The sequence below is a fragment of the Grampus griseus genome (genome assembly GCF_964374135.1).
Source record: "Grampus griseus genome assembly, chromosome: 1".
NCBI lineage: Eukaryota > Metazoa > Chordata > Mammalia > Artiodactyla > Delphinidae > Grampus > Grampus griseus.
Genome location: NC_139017.1, coordinates 36,554,441 through 36,578,636, shown reverse-complemented (window position 1 = coordinate 36,578,636; position 24,196 = coordinate 36,554,441). Strand labels below are relative to the sequence as shown.

Below are 24,196 nucleotides of genomic sequence, written 5' to 3'. Positions count from 1 at the left end.
CACCTCTCCCGTTGTAGCACTTCTCATACCAAATTGTAATGGCTCTGCTCCTGCCCTCTCCCTGCTGTAAGCTCTCGAAGAGCAGGGCCATGCTGCCCTGGTTCACTCAGGTATTCCCAGTGCCTAGTACCATGCCTGGTATATGCAGACTCACAGTGAATATTTGAATCAGTGAATAATGGATTTTCCTTTAACAAGAAAAAAACTTTGGGCTTAGAGTCAATAAATCTGGATCCTACAGATCTTCCTCCACTTATGATGGGGTTACATGCCAATAAACCCATCGTAAGTTGAAAATGCGTTTAGTACATCTAACCTACCAAATACCATAGCTTAGCATAGTTCCCTTAAACACGCTCAGAACACTTATATTAGCCTACAGTTGGGAAAAATCATCTAACACAAAGTCTCTTTTATAATAAAGTGTTGAATATCTCACTTAATTTATTGAATACTGTACCAAAGATGAAAAACAGAAGGTTGTCTGGGTACAGAATGGTTGTCAGTGTATCGGTTGTTTACCCTCATGATGCGGTGGCTGATGGGGAATTGCGGCTGCTGACACTGCCCAGCATCATGAGAGAGAATCTTACTGCTTATCAGTAGCCCCAGAAAAGATCAAAATTCAAAATTTGAGGTACAGTTTCTGCTGAACGCCTATTGCTTTCACACCACTGTAAACTTGAAAAATCGTTAAGTCAAACCATCCTAAGTAGGGAACCGTCTATAGTCCCAGCTCTAATGGTAGATGGTCCTGTGTGCTCAGGGAGGTCACTCGACTTCTATGTGCCTCAGTATCCTCCTCTGAAATCACATGGGAGGGCCTATGAGATTGGGGTCAGCAAACTCGCCCTTGGGCCAAAGCTGGCCTGCCGCCCATTTTTGTAAATAGCATTTTCTTGGAAGACAGCTGTGCCCACTCGTTTGTGTATTGGCTGAGGCTGCTTTCATGCTACAAAGGCACCGTTGAGTTGTTGGAACGGAGACCTTAGGGACGGCAAAGCTGACAATGTTCAGTATCTGGCCCTTGAAAGAAAGAAGTGTGCATGTTTCCACACAAGAGAACTTAGATGACCTCTGAGGAATCCTACAGGATAAAATTCTATGGTTCTGCATTCCTACATCCCAAAAAGCACACCACACTGAACATCATTTCAGAGGGGAAGCACGCCGGCTCATCTGCGATGGTTTATCAGCAATCTTCTTAGATAGTCAGTTTTCAAATTATTCACTCACTCGTTCATTCAAAATATAGTCACTAAGTGCTTTCTGAGCAAGGCGATGGAGCTTTAGCAGTGAACAGGGAAGACCCAGTTCCTGTGCTCAAGAGACTTAGAACCTAATGGGATTTTCTGCTTGGTGGGTCATCCTCTGCACTTCAGGCCCTGTTCATACTGCAGCCCAGCTCGCTCCAGGCTCTTCTAACAGGTCCTCCTGAGAGGAGGTTGGAGGAGGCATAACTAGAGCAAAGGAGTGTGTGTCTGAATCTGTTGTTTATCTGTTCAGGTGATGCCTTCTAAAGCCAGAAATAAATTAACTTCAGAGTGTTTTCTGTTTCCTATTATCCAGATCTCTTATTCCTTTATTAGCTCAACAGATCTAGAGTTGACTGTATATTGAAATGCTTTATACAGCTTAAAACTGCCAACACCCAACTCCTGTGCCCGGATACATTCTGTTTGTCTGGAGCTGAGCTGAGCCTAACAGTGGCCATTCTCATGGCCTGAATTAAACCGGTCTCTCTTTCTCTCTTGCCTAAATCTCTGTGGCTCCAGTGTATTTCACATAAAATGGAAAAATATTCTGCCCTGGACTAGTGTTTGTTTCCTAAAGGAAGCCTTGAAAGGAAATCGTGATCAGGTCTTTTTAAAACGGAATATCAGAAACACATTGTAACCAGGCCTCTGGTTCTCTCCCTTTAAAACAAGCAACTGCACATCAGCCTGCATTGATAAAGGACTTTGGATTTCAAGAAAAAAACTTTGGGAGTATTAAAGTAGCAATCTCTCCATTTCTTCCCATATGACTCTTGAGAGTGAAGCAACTGGCTTAAGTTCTGCCCCACAAATACCGACTCATTTAATAAGCATTTATTCTGCTCCTGCTGAATACAAGGTCTTTGAAGAGTCAAAGAAGAAGACATGATTTTACAAGTAGAAGAGGATAAAAAGCATGTCACAGATACTGAAAGAGAAGGAAAAATATTATAAATGCCATAAAAGAGACAAGAACGGAGAGCACAGCGGTTCCTAAGCAGGAACCATTTCGACTTCAAAAAACCATGTGGGCTCCTCACAATAAGAGTACTGTTTTAGTGTCAGTTGATGGGAAAGAATGGTAATGCTAACAGGTATAGTAAAAGCTAACAGTTACTGAGTACTTCCAGAGGGTCACATAGGGTTCTGAGCACTTTGAACACAGTGAACTCATTTAATCCTCACCATAACCCTCAGAGTAATTACTCTTATGATCCCCATTTTACAGATGAGAAAACTGAGGTAGAGATTAAGTAATTTGCCTGAGATTCCAAAGGTAGAGTGTGACAGTCAGAACAAACCCAGCCCCCAGCCCCAGCATTTTCTCTCTTAATCACTCTGCTCAACTGAATTAATGTATGGCTCTTGAATTAATGTGTCACAACACATGAATCATTACAGCAGCATCTCTGCATCCTTGAAAAATAGCAGAGCATACCTGTGTGGGATGTAAAATTTATTCAATCATTAAGGAAACACCAGCAGACCATAGTTCAGGAAGCTGTGTGGTGGTTCCGGGCATTAGGCTGTCCTGAGTAGGTGAAATTTAAACTTGGCCTTGAGGGCTTCCCTGGTGGCACAGTGGTTGAGAGTCCGCCTGCCGATGCAGGGGACACAGGTTCGTGCCCTGATCCGGGAGGATCCCACATGCCGCAGAGCGGCTGGGCCTGTGAGCCGTGGCCGCTGGGCCTGCGCATCCGGAGCCTGTGCTCCGCAACGGGAGAGGCCACAACAGTGAGAGGCCTGCGTACCAGCAAAAAAAAAAAAAAAAAAAAAAAACTTGGCCTTGAAGAGGTGAGTAGGATGTTTACAAGCAGAGGTGGAGGAAGGAAGGCACAGGTGAAAGGAACACTGAATAAAGGCACAGAGAGGGGGCTGGAGCACATGGTGGTACATAGGCAAGGGGGGATCAAGCAGAGAGGAGCATGGCCTTCCATGACCCCTCCCTGTGCCTCTCTCTGCCCCCATGCAGCAGCGGACATCAGCCAGTTGCTAAATCTTTTATGTATATTACCCGTGTTCGTGATTATTCTGAAATTTCAATTAGACACTTTTCAAATAGTTCTTCTCTCAGAGTTAATTTATAAATAATTCATTTATCTTCCTGGCAAACGATTTTGCATTTTGGTATCAAGTAAGTTATTTTTAGGAGTCATAGATTGTTTCATATTTGAATCATACAATAGAAAGGGGTTTTTCCCTAGTAATTGTATGACCTGGTTAATATTTTATATCAAATATTTGTGAGTTACTCAGTATCAATAGTATTGGTCATCTCGGATTCTCAGAGTAAGAGGCAGTCTGACCCTCTGTAACTGTGTGAAATATTTCTGCAAATTGAAATAAGAATGTGGCCATTTGTCTCACCATAAGCAAGTTATTTGCCAATAAAAATAAACAAATATATTTGAATTATAATTCTGGATCTGAAAATTAGGGTGTGACCTTGGTTGAATCAGCTAACATCTCCAGGCCCCCTTTTTCACATCTGTAAAATGAGGGCCTGGACACTGAGATGAGTTTGTACTTCTTTGATCCTGTATGAGGTTAGGTGACTTAAAGAGTTCCGCAAAGCTAGACTTCCATCCACAGAGTGAGCTCAAGCCTCTTCCAACTCAAACTTCCTTTACTGCATTGCTGCTTCTAAACCTGGTTAATCATGAGAATCACCTTAGCACTTAAAAATAAATGCAGATTTCCATGTCGTATCCAGACTTACTGAATCGGGATCTTTACTACGCTTCTCTTTTTGACCCACCTCCTAGAGAAATGGAAATAAAAACAAAAATAAACAAATGGGACCTAATGAAACTTCAAAGCTTTTGCACAGCAAAGGAAACCATAAACAAGACCAAAAGACAACCCTCAGAATGGGAGAAAATATTTGCAAATGAAGCAACTGACAAAGGGTTAATTTCCAAAATTTACAAGCAGCTCATGCAGTGCAATAACAAAAAAAACAAACAACCCAATCCAAAAATGGGCAGAAGACCTAAATAGACATTTCTGCAAAGAAGATATACAGACTGCCAACAAACACATGAAAGAATCCTCCACATCATTAATCATTAGAGAAATGCAGATCAAAACTACAATGAGATATCATCTCACACCGGTCAGAATGGCCATCATCAAAAAATCTAGAAGCAATAAATGCTGGAGAGGGTGTGGAGAAAAGGGAACCCTCTTACACTGCTAGTGGGAATGTGAATTGGTACAGCCACTATGGAGAACAGTATGGAGGTTCCTTAAAAAACTAAAAATAGAACTACCATATGACCCAGCAATCCCACTACTGGGCATATACCCTGAGAAAACCATAATTCAAAAAGAGTCATGTACCAAAATGTTCATTGCAGCTCTATTTACAATAGCCAGGACATGGAAGCAAGCTAAGTGTCCATCAACAGATCAATGGATAAAGAAGATGTGGCACATATATACAATGGAATATTACTCAGCCATAAAAAGAAAGGAAATTGAGTTATTTGTAGTGAGGTGGATGGACCTAGAGTCTGTCATACAGAGTGAAGTAAGTCAGAAAGAGAAAGACAAATACCATATGCTAACACATATATATGTAATCTAAGAACAAAAAATGTCTTGAAGAACCTAGAGACAAGATGGGAATAAAGACACAGACCTACTAGAGAATGGACTTGAGGATATGGGGAGGGGGAAGGGTAAGCTGTGACAAAGTGAGAGAGTGGCATGGACATATATACACTACCAAACGTAAAATAGATAGCTAGTGGGAAGCAGCCACATAGCACGGGGAGATCAGCTCGGTGCTTTGTGACCACCTAGAGGGGTGGGATAGGGAAGGTGGGAGGGAGGGAGACGCAGGAGGGAAGAGATATGGGAACATACGTATATGCATAACTGATTCAGTTTGTTATAAAGCAGAAACACACCATTGTAAAGCAATTATACTCCAATAAAGATGTTGAAAAAATAAATAAATAAGTCAATTAATCAAACGGCAGTATTTCCTCTGGGAAGTAAGAATATGGTTACATTTTTTTTTAATCCCTCTTTATGATTTTCTGTACTCTTTATGTTTCTGTCACTAAGCATGTCATCCTTGATTATCAGAAAAAATAGCGTGTGTTTTAAAATTGGGGGTGGGGATGGGAGGCGGTGTGGCAAACCAGTTAGAATTTGTTTCCATTTGCCCCACAAAAAGATGGTACTTGAGCTTTTAAAAAGGCCCTGGAGAAGCGGGGAGGGGAATTGAATTATATCGACTGGTTAACGCTTAGAAAAATGAATTAAAACTTAATAAATTGTGTTTTTAGAAGACAAACTATGAATTTATAATGATGATGATTGATAGGAAATACATGGGTCCTTGGCATTTTCTTTTTTTTTGTAATAGGCATTATATATTCATAGGGACCAAGCAGAAAAATGCATTTCATCCCAGGGGAGAGGTAATCTTGGGGAGGGGAGAGATTCTCCTTGTTCCAATTCTCAAAGAGAGATTCTCTTTGATGGTTTTCCATTCTAGTGAGTGCTGGCACAGGACTCACTGTGTTGGTCTGTCTTGCCCATTTGAGCTTGCCTTGGCTGTTAAAGGGCTCTGTGGGGCACTGTCCAGCCTGGCCCCGCTCCAGTGCCTCTGAATCCAATTCTGCCATCACTCACAGTTTTCTGACTATTTCCTACCTCAGCGATGGTGGCTCAGCCAGCAGAGAGAAGTTGTGCAGAGAGTGTGCAACCATTCCTGGCATCCATTCTGGAGGAGCTCATGGGACCGGTGAGCTCAGGATTCAGTGAAGTACGCTCACTCTTTGAAAAAGAAGTGGATGAACTTAACCAGAACTTTCAGACCACCAAAGACAGTGCCCAGCTAAAGGAGGTAGGATACGAAGCCAGGGAGTGGAGTGTGAATTGTCTGCCTGGGACTGCCTTTTTGTGGGTCTTTATCTGCATTCATTCATTCTTTCCTCCCTCTCTCCCTCCCTCCCTCTCTCCCTTCCTTCCTTCTTTCCTTCCTTCCATTCAGCTCCCCTTCCATCTATTCATCTAGCCTTTCTGCGATTCATTCAAACACATTATTCATTCATCCATTCATCCATCTATCTACCTGCTTTCCTTTATTAATGGTTTTCAAGTTGCAAAAATAATAACATGCTTGTATAATGTGAACAATATACAAAAATACTTACATAAAGGCAAAATGAATCACCCACCTGATTTTAGTCCACCCCCAACTCCTAAGCCTTCTCCACTTCTAACTCCCTGAATTAACTAATATCAATAGCTTAGTATGTGTTTTCACCTGCTTCTCCCTTGTTCATACAAATATATACACGTATATCCTCATTTATATAAATTCTGTTTGTTGGTTTGTCTGCTTCCAAAAGTATGGACTCATGATAAAAACCAGTGTTTCTCAAAGTATGGTCCTTGGACCAGCATCATCATCATCATACGGCTGCCCCACTGATGACTTACCAGATCAGAAACTCTGGGGTAGGGCCCAGCAGTCTGTTTTAACAAGACCTCCAGAGGACCTGATGTATCCTAAAATATGAGAATCACTGACAGACATAACTGGGCAGCTTTGTTTTACACTTGCCATATCACGATAGACATCCCTACAAGTCAGTGGATAAAACCAGACACCTCTGTTTCTTTCCCTTTCTTTTTTTTTTTAATGCATACGTACACAAAATTGTATATAAACAAAATCATCTGTAAATATTTTGAGGTTTCTTATTGTAGCCTTTTTTTGAACTTAACTTTACTCTCCCACCTCCCCCCATATCCCCTCCTTCCACTCAAGCAACTAGTGTTAACAACTTAGCATATGCTATTCTGTGCTTTTCTCCATGCTCATATAGCCTATAAAACACACACATTTTGTAGGTTATGTTTTTTTAGGTAGTTTACTCTTAGAAAAATGGGATTATATTATATGTACTGCTCTGCTTTTCAGTTTTCTCATTCAAAAATACCTCATGAAACAATTTTTAAGTTAACTGTTCTAGCTCTAAATCATTTTTTGTAATAACCGCATAATATTTCATGTATGAATACACCATGATTTATTCAATCATCCAAATGTTGCTAGCACCATGAACAAAGCTGCAATAAATAATCTTGTTATATATATTCATTTACTTTGATGCTTTTATTTCTATGGGATAGATGCCTAGGACAGGATTGCTAGGTTGGAAGATAGGAATATTTCTCATGTTAACTGATGTTTCCATTTGCTTCCCCAAAAAAGAATTAAAATTTTACAATTCTACCAATTGTACATGGCAGAGGACTTTTTCCTTTATATTCCCGTCAGCATTAGGGAATCACTTGTTTAACTTCTGCCAATCTTACAGGAGCAAAGTGGTAACCGATTGATTTTTCCTCTCCTGTCTGTTTAATGATATTTACATTACAAATTATATGTCAAGGGGCAAGTTTGACAGCATGCTTTTGGTCATTAATTCTACTTCAGTGAGGTTCTCCAGAACTCACTTTTTTTTTTTTTTTTTGCGGTACGCGGGCCTCTCACTGTTGTGGCCTCCCCTGTCACAGAGCACAGGCTCCGGATGCACAGGCCCAGCGGCCATGGCTCACGGGTCCAGCCGCTCCGCGGCATGTGGGATCTTCCCAGACCGGAGCACAAACCCGTGTCCCCTGCATCGGCAGGCAGACTCCCAACCACTGTGCCACCAGGGAAGCCCCAGAACTCACTTCTTAAAGGGAGTAATATTTTCCTTTTACAAGCACAATGAAAGTGAACCCTTGTTAAATTCTTTTTTTTTCTTATAAATAACCAAGTTTCTGTATCTTTTTTAATTAATTAATTAATATTTAATTTTGGCTGTGTTGGGTCTTCATTGCTGCACGTGGGCTTTCTCTAGTTGCGGTGAGCAGGGGCTACTCTTAGTTGCAGAGCACGGGCTCTAGGCGCATGGGCTTCAGTAGTTGTGGCATGCAAGCTCAGTAGTTGTGGTTCGCAGGCTCTAGAACGCAGGCTTAGTAGTCGTGGCGTGTCCCCTGCATTGGCAGGCGTATTTTTAACTACTGAGCCACCAGGGAAGTCCCCTTGTTAAATTCTTGTTTAGAGAAATCTAGAACTCTAGATTTATCTCTTTTCTGTGACCTGAAACTCAGACAGCACATCCTGTATTATTCACAATCACCCTGTTACTGTGTTACTCCCCAGTTCTCCGTAGGCCTCCATTTTCAGCACCTTTCTTTCTGTCTTCTCTTTCTCTACCCACCCTCCTGTTTATTCTAGATCTCCAATATTCAATTTTTTTAATTACTTTTAAATAAGCTTGGAAAATAAGATGCATTCTGTTGGCAAAAACACTCATAGTGTAAGACTGTTGATAATACTTGAGGTCCTTAGTGGATGAGGTCAGTTGCTGTCCTCTTGCTGGAAGTCGTATGGCCTCATCGATCAAGTTATCACGTGTACAAACTAGAGGAGGGGGGACCTCAGGTTTTAAAACTGGATACCTCTTCTAGGCTAGGCCTCTTCCTATCTCACCCACCTCCCCATCCACTAGCAGAGGGAAGCCCTTGGGCACTGACAGAGCCTCAGAGAACTGTGGGGACTCTGGCTTTACTCTTAGAGTCCAGGGGGCATCCTGAACTCCCTGGGATTTTCTGAGAGGGATGTCACTCATTAAAGAAGGCTGTGGAGGCTTGTGAGCCCACAGCAGTTCCATGGGCCAAAGAGCCTTCCTGAACTCTTGAGCTCTGGTAGTGGGTACTTGGAGTCCATCAAGAGCTTGACAAGACTGAGCCCCACTGAACGCAGCCCTGGGAGCTTCCATCGTCCAGTTGGTTCTTCTACCAATCTCTATCGTAGCAATAGAGCTGCCCTAGGAACCCATCCAAGAACGGAAATAAGACAATGAAGATGTCACAGATATAGTGATCTGAGAAGTGATTCAGTCTAATAACGTGTGATTGTTTAGAATTTATGTAATATGTAATAGTCGTGTAATATAGTTCCTAAGTCTGAAGGTGTGTAATTTTTCCCTTCACCAAAATGCAGCATCTAGACCGGCTTATGAATCTTCCATTGGATTCCGTGAAGATGGAACCTTGTTATAGTAAAGTCAACCTGCTTCAGGAGCACCTGCAGGATCTCAAGAGCCGCTTCAGATTCCCCCACATCGATCTGGTGGTCCAGAGGACGCAGAACTACATGCAAGAGGTAGGGGCGGTGAGGTCATCCACGTGGATGAGGATGGGGGAGCAGAGAAACAAGTGCGGCAAATGAGACAGGTGTACTACTGTAGCTCAGGGAAATGAGGCCCATTTCTTTAGTCACCATGTTGACTGAGGACATATTTTGTGCTCTTCCAGCTGACTCATCTTTCTTCCATGTTGATGAGCATCAGAAAGAAGAAATATCTCAGGGAAATAAAGTAGCATTAATTGATAATTACTTGATTTGTCAAATCAGTGCTATTAATGTTGGCTGCAGGTTAGAATCATCTGGGAGCTTTTAAGAAATACTGATGTCTAGGCCACACTCCAAGTGATTTTGATATTATCTTTTTGGTAATTAAAAAAAAATTTCTTCCACTCCCATCCCTACTGCTTTTAATATGCAACCAGGATGGAGAACCAGTGGCTTGAATCAATTCCCTAACCTAGTTAGAAGTAAATCAATCAATCAGTCAATCAGAGCTTTAAATTTGGATTTCTTGGATCTCCTTGATAGGTTCCTTTTTTTCTCCACAAGGAACTTTTTCTCCAGGGCAGGAGTGAATAGCTCAAACTCGTTCCATATTCTAATGCTTTCTAAATGAAGGAAGGGTGGATCATTGAAGCCATTAAGAGCACAATTCTACTTCACAAATGTTCAAAGGGAGCTTCCTGTGGGTTGGACACTGTGGCAGATTCCACTCTGGGGAGCTGATAGTGAGACAGATTCTTAGGTAAATTCACTGCAGCGTTGAAAGTGCTGAGAGAAAGGTATTGTGTTGGATGCTTTCGGATCACAGGCTTGGGGAAGAAAGGAGATTTTTCTTCTTAAAAGTTATAGGCAGGATTAAGTGGCACACTTTATTATCTAACCTCTGAGTTGTGAGGGATTAAAGACAGACAAGGAACAAAATTGGTCAACGGTTTGACTGAAGTCCCTTTGATAGTACTGGACCCTGGTGAAACAGGTACAGGCACAAGTGCAGAGAATAAGAAATCTGAACTACTTCCGTTCCCTAACCCACGAGCATGTCAGCCACGGTCTCCACTGAGCTCTGACCCTGCCTCCCTTCCCAGCCTGGCAGAGAAAGGAAGAGAAGTAGGGTGGGAGGCTGGAAAATGGAGCGAGAGATGTGCTGGCATGGTTTACATCCATCTGAAAGTGGAGGTGCAGAACTAAAGGGCCACCTCATTTCATTAAGCCCTGACCACAGGCACCAGAGAACACGGGAAGGGGATGACCACAGAAAATGATGATATCCTCAACCCCACAGTCTTGGGTTTCCCAGTTAAGGGTGGAAGGAGAAGAGATGAGAAGAAAAGATACATACATGTGTACATACATGCATAGGTATGTGTGTGTGTGCTTCCCAGCCTCTTACTGATGCCACTGTGGCCATGGGCCTATGCATTTCACAATCCATGTAGTGGGATAAGGACCTGTTGCCCTGGGTCGTCCACAGGGTAGTGACCATCTTTGGTGGCCATCGTCTCCTTCTCTCCAAGTTGATGTAGACTTGGAGAGGGTAGTGATCCCAGCCTGTAACTGCGGTCTGTTTCTGTGTTGGTTTTGGTTTCTAGCTAATGGAGAATGCGGTATTCACTTTTGAGCAGTTGCTTTCCCCACATCTCCAAGGAGAGGCCTCCAAAACCACAGTCGCCATTGAGAAGGTTAAGCTCCGAGTCTTAAAGGTAAAATTGTTCTCTCGTTTGTGGGAAGCATGAAGCAAGAATGTGACCCATTTGTTTTGTTAAGTGGAAAATACCAAGTTCTCTGTTTCACTTGCCTCGCCTTTTAAAAATCTTTCCCCTTCTCTTTCCTCCCTGAGACACCCGTGACTATCACCTAGCAGCAGTTCCCCCACGACTTTCATGCCTATTCTGCCATCTAGTGGCTACTTTAGGGACCACAGGTCCTCAGCATCATTGTCACTTCCTCAGCCAGAAGTGACGTGTCCAGGCTTACTTGCATAGCAAGTGGACTTGATATTTATTGGCTATCCACTATAAGCAAAGGATTGTGATAGGTATTGCATGGAATATAAAAATAGGCAAGGCACACCCTCTTTCTTCGAGGAGTTTACAGTATAGTAAAACCTATTTAAATTCACCATCATGATACCTGCTTTATGAAATTGTTTTAAATGTGCTTCATGCGTAAGTGTATATTAAAATGGCTGTAATAATAGGAACTTACATATATAGGTCATATCTTTAAGCTTCTTTAAAAACAACCTGGACTTCCCAGGTGGCACAGTGGTTAAGAATCCACCTGCCAACGCAGGGGACACAGGTTTGATCCCTGGCCCAGGAAGATCCCACATGCTGCGGAGCAACTAAACCCCTGCACCGCAACTACTGAGCCTGTGCTCTAGAGCCCATGAGCCATAACTACTGAGCCCACGTGCTACAACTGCTGAAGCCCGTGCACCTAGAGCCCGTGCTCTGCAACAAGAGAAGTCACTGCAATGAGAAGCCCACGCACCACAAGGAAGAGTAGCCCCGTTCGCTGCAACTACAGAAAGCCCGCGCGCAACAACAAAGACCTAACACAGCCAAGATAAATTTTTTTAAAAACTTGTTTCATTTGATCCTCACAAGAACTTGTGAGATCACTGGAATATGTCTCCATTGTAGAGATAAGGAAACTGACCTCCTAAGATATCACGTGACTTACGTAAGCTCAACAGGCTAGTCCGTGGTGAGCTTAGAGCTAAAACTATCCCTAAGCCTAGTCCACTAATTTTTTATTACCTACTTTCCCTAAGCAGGGCTTTGGAACAGAAGATCAAAGTCTCACAGAGCCCAGGAGGTGGTCCCTGAATTTCAGACCTGATCTTAATGCCTCACAGGCAGTAGGAAACTCTGGCAACCAAATCATTGAGATTAAAAGCAATATTTGTCACGGTAACACACAAAATAATGAACCTGCCATTGAGAAAGAAAAGATAGTCCCAATGTCAATGCCACCTGCCACATCAACACAATTTTTACCTCTCAGGACAGTCCATCTCTTTCCTGGACACTTTTATCTACAAGAACATACTTCCTAATGCTAAGCCAAAGTTCTCACCACTGGTAATTCTAGTTCTACCCTCTTTGCTCATGTCCTTCTTCCACATGGTAGCCTTTGGTTGTTTGAATAGAGCTATGATTTTGCCCCAAGTTATTATCTCCAGTATAAATCTCTTTAACCATTCTTTTTTTTTTTTTTTTTTTTTTGCGGTACGCGGGCCTCTCACTATTGTGGCCTCTCCCATTGCGGAGCACAGGCTCCAGACACGCAGGCTCAGCGGCCATGGCCCACGGGCCCAGCCGCTCCATGGCATGTGGGATCCTCCGGACCGGGGCACGAACCCGTGTCCCCTGCATCGGCAGGCGGACTCTCAACCACTGCGCCACCAGGGAAGCCCTAACCATTCTTTATTTGGCCTGACCATTCTGCTTACATGCCTGTGACTATGCTCCAGTTTGTCTGTGCCTTCCCCACTTTAAAGCAACACATAAAACCAAACCCTGGTCTCTGGATATGGATGTTCCATGTAGAACAGAGTGAATCATCATCTTTCCAGTTCCAGATACTGCACTCTTTGGTTAACATGCCATGGTGTTAATGTAGCTGTGAGCCAGATGCTCTCTTTCCTTGTGGAAATCGTTACAACCTACCAATCCTGCTTTCAGGATGTAGAGTGAAGGAAGGAGATGATCATGACTCCCATGGACCAACTCAGGACAGGGGTGGTGAAATAATAACTCATCCCCCAGTTCTGTCTTCAACTTTCTAACACAGAAGTCACTCTTTTTTTTTTTTTATCTTACTTCAGTTTCCACATGTGTAAGAGGGGAGGGTAAGATGGGTCATTATCAGTCATAACCTTTACTTAGAGTGTGAGAGAATTGCACAGAAAGATCTCTGAAACCTTGGAACACCACAAGGGTCCTCAGAAATTAAGGGGGGAAAGGGAGACGAAGTGAGTAGCTGAGTTTTTTGTTGAAGCAAAAGTGAACAGATTGTAATGTTGCTATTTAGCCTATGTTTCTGTCTCTGTATTGACAGCAATATGATTATGACAGCAGCACCATCCGGAAGAGGATATTTCAAGAGGCGCTGGTTCAAATCACACTTCCCACCGTGCAGAAGGCACTGGCGTCCGTGTGCAAACCAGTAAGGGGATGGGTTACTCCAGAGCCTGCTGTCGTTGCCTATGAAGTTCAAGCAATTTTTTTTGGTCATGATGTGCTTACACACAGTATTTGACCAGGGAGGGGTCAACAAACTTTTCCAATAAATAGTCAGATAGTAAATATTTTAGGCTTCCCGGCCATACTGTTTCTGTTGCAATCACTCAGTTCTGCTGTTGTAGCACTGAAGCAGCCATAGGTGATACATAAACAAACGGGCAGTCTGTGTTCCTATAATACTTTATTTACAAAAACAAGCAGCTGGCTGGATTTGCTGACCCTTGGACAAGACAGAATCTCAAAGGGTAATGATCAGAGTTTGAGCCACGTTAAGGGTTGCCACAGAATGCCTGAGGATACCAGGGGTTCCTCATTATGGTGTGACTCACAGGTCCAACGTGTCCTCTGAAACTTGACCTCTACATCCACGAAGAGACCTTAAGTAACACGATTACAGAAGGCTATTTGTTCTGTTAAATCCAGTAACGTATGCTTACTGAAATCAATGAAACTGAAACCATTTAAAGCTGCCACGGACACTAGGCAACCAGTGACAGCCATGATTGTGAAGATGTGACTTAGTCTGTAGAGCAGGGTCATGGATGAGCCAACTGTGGAGGCTGGGTCAAGACCTGGGTTCAAGTCCCAGCTCCTCTGTGTATGAGCTCTGGGGCCTCGGGCAGATCACTTTTCCTCTCTCTTGGCCTAGATTTTGTCAAGAAAATGGAAATTATAATACTTTGCAGTATCCTTCTTAAGACTGAGAAGGCTGGGGTGATACAGTGAACATTTGATACGTGCTTGCATGTGCTTGGCACTTTGTATGGGTTGTCTCCATGACACTCATGACAACCCTATGAGGAGGTACTATTTATATCCTCATTGCACAAATGAGGAAGCCTGAGGGGCTAAGGAATGGGCCCAAAGTCACAGAGCTGGGAACCGCCAGAGTGTGAACCTAGATCCCACTCACTGATAACATGGTATGTACTCAGAAAATGGTATTTACTACTGCCTCTACTACTGCTACATGATCTATGAGCTGGGACATTTGCAAGGCCGGCTCCCTCTTGGCACAAACGATAAAGAGCTTTTTAGAATTTAAAAAGGGCTTTTTGGCAACTTAGAGAGTCTCCAAGCATTGGAACATTAAAATCCTTTGCGTGAGTTATTTTACTGCGGAAATTTCTTTGGTCATTTTTATATTCTGTAAATGCTGTTTTTCTTCAGAAAACCCTGGGCATTTCTAGTACCTGGCACTCCTTTCTGAGGGTATATTTCTTTCATAGAAAAGGATCTGATCAAATCAGGGCAGTAAAGAACCTGTCTATATGATTGTCTCTTGCCTGTTGGATAGAACAGTCCAGCCATCCAAAGGATGACTCAGTGCACCTTGGACATGTCTGCACGCAGATGTTCTGCCGAGTTTTCTTTTCCAATTCCAAAGGCAATCTGGGGGCCTTGGAGCCACACCCTCCCATGAGGGCAGTCCCCTTCCAGTCTGCTCCCCTTTTTCCAGGAATCCGCAGAGTTGTACCCAATCTGTAAGAGGCTCTTGTGATTTTTAATCAAGAGAGACTGGTTTCAAGAGAAAGGCCCAGCGTTTTCAGTAATGAAGGATATTGTATCAGGGTCAAGAAATTTAAAAACATCTGGATTTACAGAATAAATAAATTAGGGGAGCATCTGCTTCAGAGAAGAATTCTTTATTTTTAACTGAAGTGTGTTTCCCTTGGTTCTTTAAGTCACAGCCTTTAAGTCACAGCTTCCAAGATCTGCGGTACTCAACCCAAGCTGCACCTTAGAATTGCCTGGGGAGATTCTTTTTTAAATTCTGATTCTCCCAGACCCACCCTCAGGGATTCCAATTTAGTGGATCCAGGGAATTCAATGTATGTCACAGTTTGATCAATTCAGTATAGAAGACCTGTTTTGTAAAGTTGTACGCATCACAATAAGTTCCCCTAGAAATGATTCCTCTCTGCAGGATTATTTAGCTGGTTGAAAGTTTAAAGGTCTACTGTTTATTTATTCAGCAAACATATATAAAATATGTATCCAATACGATCCAGGCGCTGTGCCAGGACAGTGTCCCTGCTGTCCTGGGGTTCACAGCCTAGAGGCCGGAGACAGAGACAGGTACACGGTGGACTTTGTGATGAGCACAGCAGAAGCCTTGTGGGGAAGAGTGATCGCAGAGTTCAGAGGAGGGTGCCCAACTCTGCCTATGGGGGCAGAGAGGACTTCCCAGAGTCGTGTTTTCGCCCAGTCCTGAGGGATGAATAACAGTCAGGGGACTAAGGAGCGGAAGACCACATGGGGAGATGAAAGGTGTTGCAGACGTGAGCCTGTGCCCCTCATTTTGCAGAGGTAGAGAGAGGCGCAGAGCAGTGACCTGGCTTGCCTAGGGTCCCACAGCTAGTCCAGGGCAGTGTCCAGTTCCTGGGCAATGCTCTTCCCGTGTGGCACTTTTCTGTGTGTCTGTCCTGTCCCACAGACCCTTTTGAGATCATGGAAGCTCATGTCTCTTCAGTCCTGTGGCTTTCCCTAGGGTGGGTATAAAGGGGTCCCATTATTACCCACTGTGATCTGGTCCTGCGCTACAGAACCCCAAGTTGTCTGAATGTGGTGGCTTCTGATCACCTGCTGTAAATCTTCTCCCTCCAGGCAAAAGGCATTGAATCCCACTGCTAAGTCCCTGGCTCTCTGAGAACCAGATGTCAGGAGCCCTCCTCCAGCACCATCAGGTGCAAGGATTACTGAGTTAATCACTGGGATATGATTTAGTTCATTTTGATCCACGACTTGACCTCATACCAATAACAGGCAAGCCATGTGGAAACTCTTGGAAAGCAGGAAGTGTTAAAGGATTTTGCATGATGCCTGGATTGCCTTAGATGGAATCAGTGAGTTCCAGGGCCAGTTGGAGGGAAAGAGGAGAACATTTCTGAAGAGTCTTTGACTAGAGATTCTCCACACCTGAAAAGGGGTCCCATCCTAAGAGAGTTAAACATACCTCTACTCTAGGACCCAGCAATCTCACTTCTAGGTGTACACTCAAGATAAATAAGTCCTAAATCCACAAAATCATGCACAAGAATATTCATAGCAGTTATGTTCATAAGTCAATATCCATCAATAGGAGAATAGATAAACAATTTTAGTTTACCCATATGAGTGCCATTTACCAATAAAAAGGAATGAGCTACTGCCACATGTGGAAACATGGATGAATCTCAAAAAAAACACACAAAAAAAGAATACAGGATTCCATTTATATAATTTTAAAGAACAAGAAAAACTAATCTTTGTGATAGACACAAGATCAGTGCTTATCTCTTGGGGTGGGAGGAGTGTGGACTAGAAAAGGGTATGAGGGTGATGGAAGTGTTTTCTGTCTTGATCTGGGTTATGGTTACATGAGTATATTTATACATTTAAAATCATTGAGCTGTACTTTTAAAATGTGTGCATTTTTCTGGGTATAACTTATACCTTAGTAAAGTACTTTTGGCATTTAAAAAAATAGCAGAAGCAGAAGAGGGAGGAAATGTTTTGGTTATGATGAAAACAAGGAGGGCCCCAGACCCACTGACAAGGCCTTGAGATGATCAGAATCTCTGGCGTCTGCCCCCTCGAAGGGCATAGAGCATGTCCCCAGTACAGGGAATGGTGCCTGCGGAAAGGGAAGGGGAATGACCAAGGCATCACACTCCAAGGGGGGACCACAAGTGACAGCCGTCCTTTCCATAGCTCCTCTGAGAACTGGCATCTCATGCTTTGTCCCCTTCGTCTTCTTATCTCTTCCTCTACAGGAGCTTCAGAAATACGAGCAGTTCATCTTTGCAGATCACACCAATATGATCCATGTTGAAAACGTCTACGAGGAGATTTTACATCAGATCCTCCTTGACGAAACTCTGAAAGGTAAGGAAGGTTTCCCTGGTGCTGGAGAAAGCTCTAGATAGAGGGGAGTACCCCTGAGTGGACCCTGGGAGGCCAGCTAGGTTTTATCAACAGGAATGAAAGGGGAAGAGGAAATGGACAGGAGGAGCTGGGGAGACAGAGAACAGGGACAGAAGGGACGTCCCCTGAGCAGTCATATGATTTGACTCCACTGGCCCATTAGGTATTATTTCTCTTTCAATCCAGATAAGGACTCATGAGAGGAGATTTTTAAGCTTCATTTTTCAGATGAGAAAACTAAGGCTTAGAGACATTAAACCCAGGGTGTCTCCTGAACAGCTATCTTCCTCCAGCTGTTGCAGACAGAACAGAGGAAAAAGGGCTCTTCTTAGCCACAGGCTCACAACCCCTCCCGAGCCTGGAGGGGGTGATTCAGTAGCAGGGCTTCCCAGCTGCTCTGCTCTCTCAGCACATTCCTCACCTCCGCTCAGCTGGACAGAAAGACACTGGGCGATGACTCCGTCCTCTGTGGGTCTTGTTAAGACTCTAGCACCCAGTGTCCCATGGAATCAGTCCTTGTTTGGGATAGGAGTGTAGATAGGAAAACTTGGATATAAATAGGCTGGAGAGGGCCATCCCTAAAACTATAGGCCTGAAACATATCTGGTCTCCACAAAGAGCATCACCAAAGCCCCTCCACACAGAAAGCTGACCAAGCATCAGCCCCAGGTCCAAGTAGCTCATCCAGTGAGATAAGGAGTATAACGATGTCAGCACAGCGCTTCCCTGGTGGCGCAGTGGTTGAGAGTCCGCCTGCCGATGCAGGGGACGCGGGTTCGTGCCCCGGGCCGGGAAGATCCCACATGCCGCGGAGCGGCTGGGCCTGTGAGCCATGGCCGCTGAGCCTGTGCGTCTGGAGCCTGTGCTCCGCAGCGGGAGAGGCCACAGCAGTGAGAGGCCCGCGTACCGCAAAAAAAAAAAAAAAAAAAAAAAGACGTCAGCACAGTATCTGCACAAAGGAAGGGCTCAGTCAAGGCCACAGGTAGCCCACCATAGCACCTTTGGGCAAATTAGAAAAAGGCTCCCTTCCGCCAGACACCTGACTGCTCTCTGTCAAAAAATTGTCGTGACATACTGATTTGGTTCAAGCAGGACATGCTACTGCTGCCTGCTGGAAAATTACTACGCTGAATACCCACATCTATGCTGTCCCTGATGTGAATGGCATCCCCTTGGGTGTGAGATCACTGGGCACTGTGCAACCTGCACAGCCAGAGGTGGAGGCTGGTTGTCAGAAATGTCAGCTGCTGGTTGTTACTGTTGATTTTACTCCTCTCAAGGCCTCTAGGGCTGAGTTAGAGGTACATAGGCCTTCAGTTTGGACACTGCAGGTCAACAGAGCTCTCTGCATGCTCAGTACTGAGGACCCATTACACTTTCAGGACTGGACTTTGAGTAAAAGCAGAGAAAGTTAAGGCCTGTTCTGCCCTAAAGGAGTTCAGTCAAAGTAGGCAAACTGGAGCCCCACATACTAGCAGCTAATGAAATGTGATGGGGGCCTCCATGGGTGCTACAGATCATGCTGTTATAGACTTGAGCTCCTTGAAAGCCAAGGCCATACTTTATTCATCCTTGGATTCTCAGAGTCTGTCCCATAGTTGATGTCCAGTCAATGTGTGCTGTCTGAAGAAGTAAATGAGTGAAGGAATGAATGAAGGAACATTACAGAGGTTCAGGGTTTGGCACGCGTTTGTAGGCTCTGGTCATCAGGGAAGACTACCTGGAAGAGGGTGAATGTAAGCTGGAACTTGAAATTGGGAAATTTTGATGGCCAGAAAAGCTGAGAGGGGAGTTTGGCTTCTGGATAAAAATCAGAAAATCCAGGTTGGCCAGGGCAGAGTATTAACATTATGTTTTGTTTTCTGGTATCCCTCAGTGATAAAGGAAGCTGCTATCCTGAAGAAACACAATTTATTTGAAGACAACATGGCCTTGCCCAGTGAAAGCGTGTCCAGCTTAACTGATCTAAAAACTCCTGCAGGGTCAAACCAGGCCAGCCCTGCCAGGAGAGCCTCGGCCATTCTGCCGGAAGTTCCAGATAGTGAGATCCTGAGTAACGAGGTATTCCAGGAGTCAGGGGAAAAAAAACAGCCGGGGGTCCCTATGCCCAGCCCGCCCCCAGATGGGGACGGGCAGGTCATCATTTCAAGCACAGATGACCCTGTTGTGAATCCGGTGGCTGCAGAAGACAGAGCAGGAGCCCTGGGCAAACACTCGTCAGAGCTGGAGTTTGGAGAGACTCATGAGGGCCAAGAACCCACCCAGGAAAAGCCAGAACCCACCTCCTCCTTGGGCTCCTTGAAAGAGCTCAGAAATTTGTTGATGGTGACCACTGAAGTACCAGGGGAATCTGCCGCGCCTGAGATTGAAAAAGATACAAGTAAGGAGACCCTTGTTCCCCAAGAAATTGAAAAAGAAGAGGAAATGACCCAAATCTACACAGAGACCGATCAAGCAACTGCCTCTAGTCAGGTCAACAGCGAAGAAAGTGAAGTCAGTGAGAGGGAGGTCCATCCTCCCTCTCCCGAGGCTGAGGCTGGTGGGGTAGAGTTGGGGGCGTCTCCAGAGGCTCAGCCAGCCTGCGGGGGGCTCAGCGAGGGCGCCAGGGGCCCAGGCCCCTTAGAGGAGCCAGCGGAGGCCGGGGAGCCCACGGAGAGGGAGCTCACGGCCGGGTCCTCCAGACTGGACGCCCTTGAGGGAGGAGGGCCCAGGTGCGCTGTGGAGGCTGAGGCTATGCCCCAAGAAGGTTGCAAGTTAAGTTGTGACCCCGTCAGCCCCGGTGAGAGCCAGGTTTCTCTGCAGGAAGAGGCGGTGGGAGGGAGTCACAGCACAGCCCAGGCTACCGCTAGCGTGGAGGCAAAGAAGAGTAAGGCCACCCGCGTTCACGAGTGTCAGTGGGTGGTTGAGAGTGACGCAGACGCCGATAGCCTAGATTCACAGAGAGAAGATCCCCCAGAGCGGCCCTCGGAGGAGTGAAAGGGACAATTTGCCAAAAGTCTTTCTTTGAACAAACTCAGCCGAAAGGCTACAGCTCAAGGATACACTTCGGGGTTGCCTGCAAGTTGTTACCAGAACAGAAAGAAAAAAAATTATGAAGTGCTTCCTTAATTTGTGTAATGAAGCTAGAGGGAATGCACGTAGAGCATGGGCGCTGAGGCAACCCTTTGTGCAGTGGAACTGTTCTGCCATGAATTACTGCTTTAGCATTTTGACAGGAATTACAAAGGTAACGGAGTGTGTGGGGTGAGAGGCAGCTGAGGGTGTCCCGGGAGGGAGGTCGCTGTGGAGAAGACAGTCGGAGCGCTCTGCACATTCTCCTCTAATGCACTTCAAGGCTTCTAAATGTTTTGTAAGAATGCAAAGGCATACCGTAAACGCAGCTTCGCCGTCTGCTTACTATACCAGCCTCACGGTCTCTTAAGGACTCAGCATTAGTCCACATTCAGGCTGCAAGAAAGGGAGGTGGTGAACGTCAGTCCCCCCTGCTGTGTGCAGCCCCACAGAGCCTGAGACATCTCAGGGGAAGCTGAGATGGGGAGCAGAAACGGAGGAAGGTTGTGGTCTGTGCAGCTGTCTGGGCCTCTTCCTAATTGTGCTATCAATTTCTTACTAATTAATCTTGTTAATTCTTACAAATTAATCACTTTTTGGAGAAAATCAGATGAGACAAGGAAATTTCCTGGGCATGTTTACTCCTGAAAGCGTTCCAAATTAGCCTTAGACTGTGCAGAGAAAGAGCTTAGCTGAATTATCGAGCATAAAGCCTACCAATTAAACAGACATCATTTGAACAGCTATTCTAGGCCACATGCTGTGTTAGGCACAGTCACAACAACAACAACAAAAGGACGCAAGAAAGAAAGAAAAAAATGAAAAGATAAGGTGCTTGTCTAGTATAAATTAAAAGGCCCAAAGGAACTTAATCTAAAAGAAAAAATATGACAACTTTCTGTCTTTCCATGGAAACAGTCCTGGTTTATTCTCAGGAGGGAATGAAGTGAATACAGTGAATTAAAAAAGAAAGAAAGAAGAAAAGAGGGAAAGAAAAGGGAACGAGAAAGGAAGAGAGAGAGGGAGAGAAAAACCAAGCTATAGATCATTAAGTTCCAAAGATGTTACCAGAAATGGAAATTATTTGTTCAGTTGTTCAGCAAGTTGTTATGTCCCAGGTGCTGGGATACTGTGGTGAAAATGACTCTGCTCCTTTCCCCCAGAGCTTACACTGTAATGGAAATAGACGGAAATACGTCCTCTAAATGGATCTTGACCTTTACCTGTTAATGTTAAAGGTGGAATGGACTTACTTGTAAAAGATTAAAAAGATGTGTCCTCTTGTCCTTCAGAAAAATACCAGATTATTTCCTGAAGGCTTTAGTCCCAGTTCCACATCTTGAAGTTTCCTTCCACAAATTTTAATATTAGATCCCAACATACTCTCCTAAGAGCTTGTTTTGGTCATCATCAGCAAGTAGTTTATATCAGTGTTTTAAAGAATTTGTCCCATAGTTTGACCATTTAACCAGGAATTAAAATGTCTCCCTCTCCACCTCTCCATGAAGAATTGCTTGGATTTCTAGGTCATAAGGGATGAAGAATAATCAGGATCAGTATACTCTCACATTGAATTGTTTCAACTCCTTTTACAGTGTTTAGATCCTCAGTTTGTGAAGGATCTCATTGTAGGTAAAGAAGGTGGATGTCACTCCTCCCCTGGTCCCCGCAGTGCCCGTGCTCACTCATGTCCTTGCGTTTGGCTTAGAATATTACAATTATGTTTACTTCCTGTCTCTCCAGGGGCTCCTTCCTTCAAGGACAGACACTAGGGTTTAGTCATCCTGTGTACTTCCTGCACACACAGCCTTGAATAATGGCTCCCTGCCTTCTCAAGTCACTTGAATATCCGTAGTGCCTAACAAGGAACTGCTTGTGTCCCGGTGCTCAGGAAATGTGAGAACTGATCACTCACCACACCGCTGTGCCGGGGCTATTTGGGGCTTGCTGTCAGGCAAGGAGATGTTTTTACTTGGGCTTTCTGCCCTTGGGGAGTCTTCTCTTAAATCAAGTCCAAAGTCCAAGGGGCAGGTGGCCAGATGGTCCGATGTGCTGCCCATTAAGGCCAGGAGCCAAAGGAGCAGTACCCAGCCTCGCCCAGGACTGCCCTTCTCTCCGGGAGCATTGTGACAAGGAAGCGAGGAGGTCAGGGCCCAGGCTGAGCCCACACCGGAGCTTCCCAGCTTCCTCCCTTTGCTCACTTCGGGGCTTTTGGCACACCTTGGAAAGCTAAGAGATTTTTCCAACCCTAAATGAGAGTACCTGTCACTTCATTGGATGGATGAATATCAATCAGTGCCCAATCAGTGCCCTCCCTTTACCCATCCGTAGACCAGACACCAAGTGGAAGGATGTAGCTGAGAACACAAGGAATTTTTCTGTACATATTTCACAAAAGACAAGTCCACTAGATTAAGTCCGATGATTGTTCCATTTGAAGATGGAACAGGAAATTGAAGTGCATTAAAATTTCCTTATCTGTTTTTAACATGTTGAGTGGAATAGCTTCATATTAACATAAGTTTGTCTTGCTTTTAATACAGATTTATCTGTATTGCTTCAATGGTTTCCAGGTTGGAGCAAGGTTATTGTGATTTAAATGAGCAGCTCAAAAAGCCTCTGCAGGCTGCTCTGGGGATCTCTCTTATGGGCAAATCATTTGAAATGCATAAAACCTCAAGACATGGTCTTCAGCAAAAATTCCATGACTTTAGTTATGTTACTATTGACTTTTCACAAAGAAAGAAGATTTTCCTTGAAAAATAATTAGCTTGTCATTTTTTTCCTTTGCAGCTTAAAGACAGTAGTGCTTTGCATTATGCAGAGTAAACTCTCTTTTCAAAAAAAAAAAACGTATTTTAGAGACCACAAGGATAAGATTCCAGTTTGTCCAAAAGCTTTATAAAGAGGCTGAGTGTGAAGAACTACAGGTCTTCAGGCTCGATCTTCTACATTTTATTACAGAGATTCTCAAGTCTGGTTTTGTAACCCTCAGATTGGAGCCAGTGATTTCAAAGGGTTCCACAGTTCTCTCAGACAAGTGATTTTATTTCTTTATAAAAAACGATAAGTGATATATGCTACATAGCAATTTTAATTTGGGGAAGAGAAGAACATCACTGACTAAATAATACAATTTCACCAGGTAAAAAAGTTGGCTACATGGAGTTGGCTTCTTACTTTACCATAAACAAATGGGTTTTACGATTTGCCTTCTGAAGTCTGCAACCTCAGCAAAGAAATCTACACTGTGGATTGATTTTTCTGGTCACTGTAGAAAGCATATAAACTTAAAACACTTTGTAACGACATATTTACCCTGCCAAGTGCCTATATTGCAATAAAATGTTTGTCCTTGAAGAAGTGTCCAATGTCATATTTATTTGGAATGGGGCTGGTTTCGTGTTTTAAGCATATGTCATACTTGAGCTGGGAGGAAGAGTCCTCAGAGACAGAAAGGTGAGTCACTGTTGCTGTATTATGGAACTTTTTACTTTTCTGTCATCAGGAAAGAAGCCACAGGGAAGTCACTTAATGTCAGTTGTAATTATGCTTTTAAAATG

General features: G+C 44.1%; 1 protein-coding gene across 1 annotated transcript in view; it reads left to right on the top strand.

Moving 5' to 3' along the window:
• Positions 1-23,990, top strand: part of NIBAN1 (niban apoptosis regulator 1) — a 160,361-nt gene extending 136,371 nt beyond the window's left edge. Inside the window, exons 9-14 of the mRNA XM_082650151.1 lie at positions 5,930-6,117; positions 9,277-9,438; positions 11,016-11,126; positions 13,492-13,599; positions 17,432-17,543; positions 19,459-23,990. Coding sequence (XP_082506277.1) covers positions 5,930-6,117; positions 9,277-9,438; positions 11,016-11,126; positions 13,492-13,599; positions 17,432-17,543; positions 19,459-20,558 — 1,781 coding nt within the window. The 3' untranslated portion in view covers positions 20,559-23,990. The remainder of the gene's footprint in view (positions 1-5,929; positions 6,118-9,276; positions 9,439-11,015; positions 11,127-13,491; positions 13,600-17,431; positions 17,544-19,458) is intronic.
• Positions 23,991-24,196: the final 206 nt, after the last annotated feature.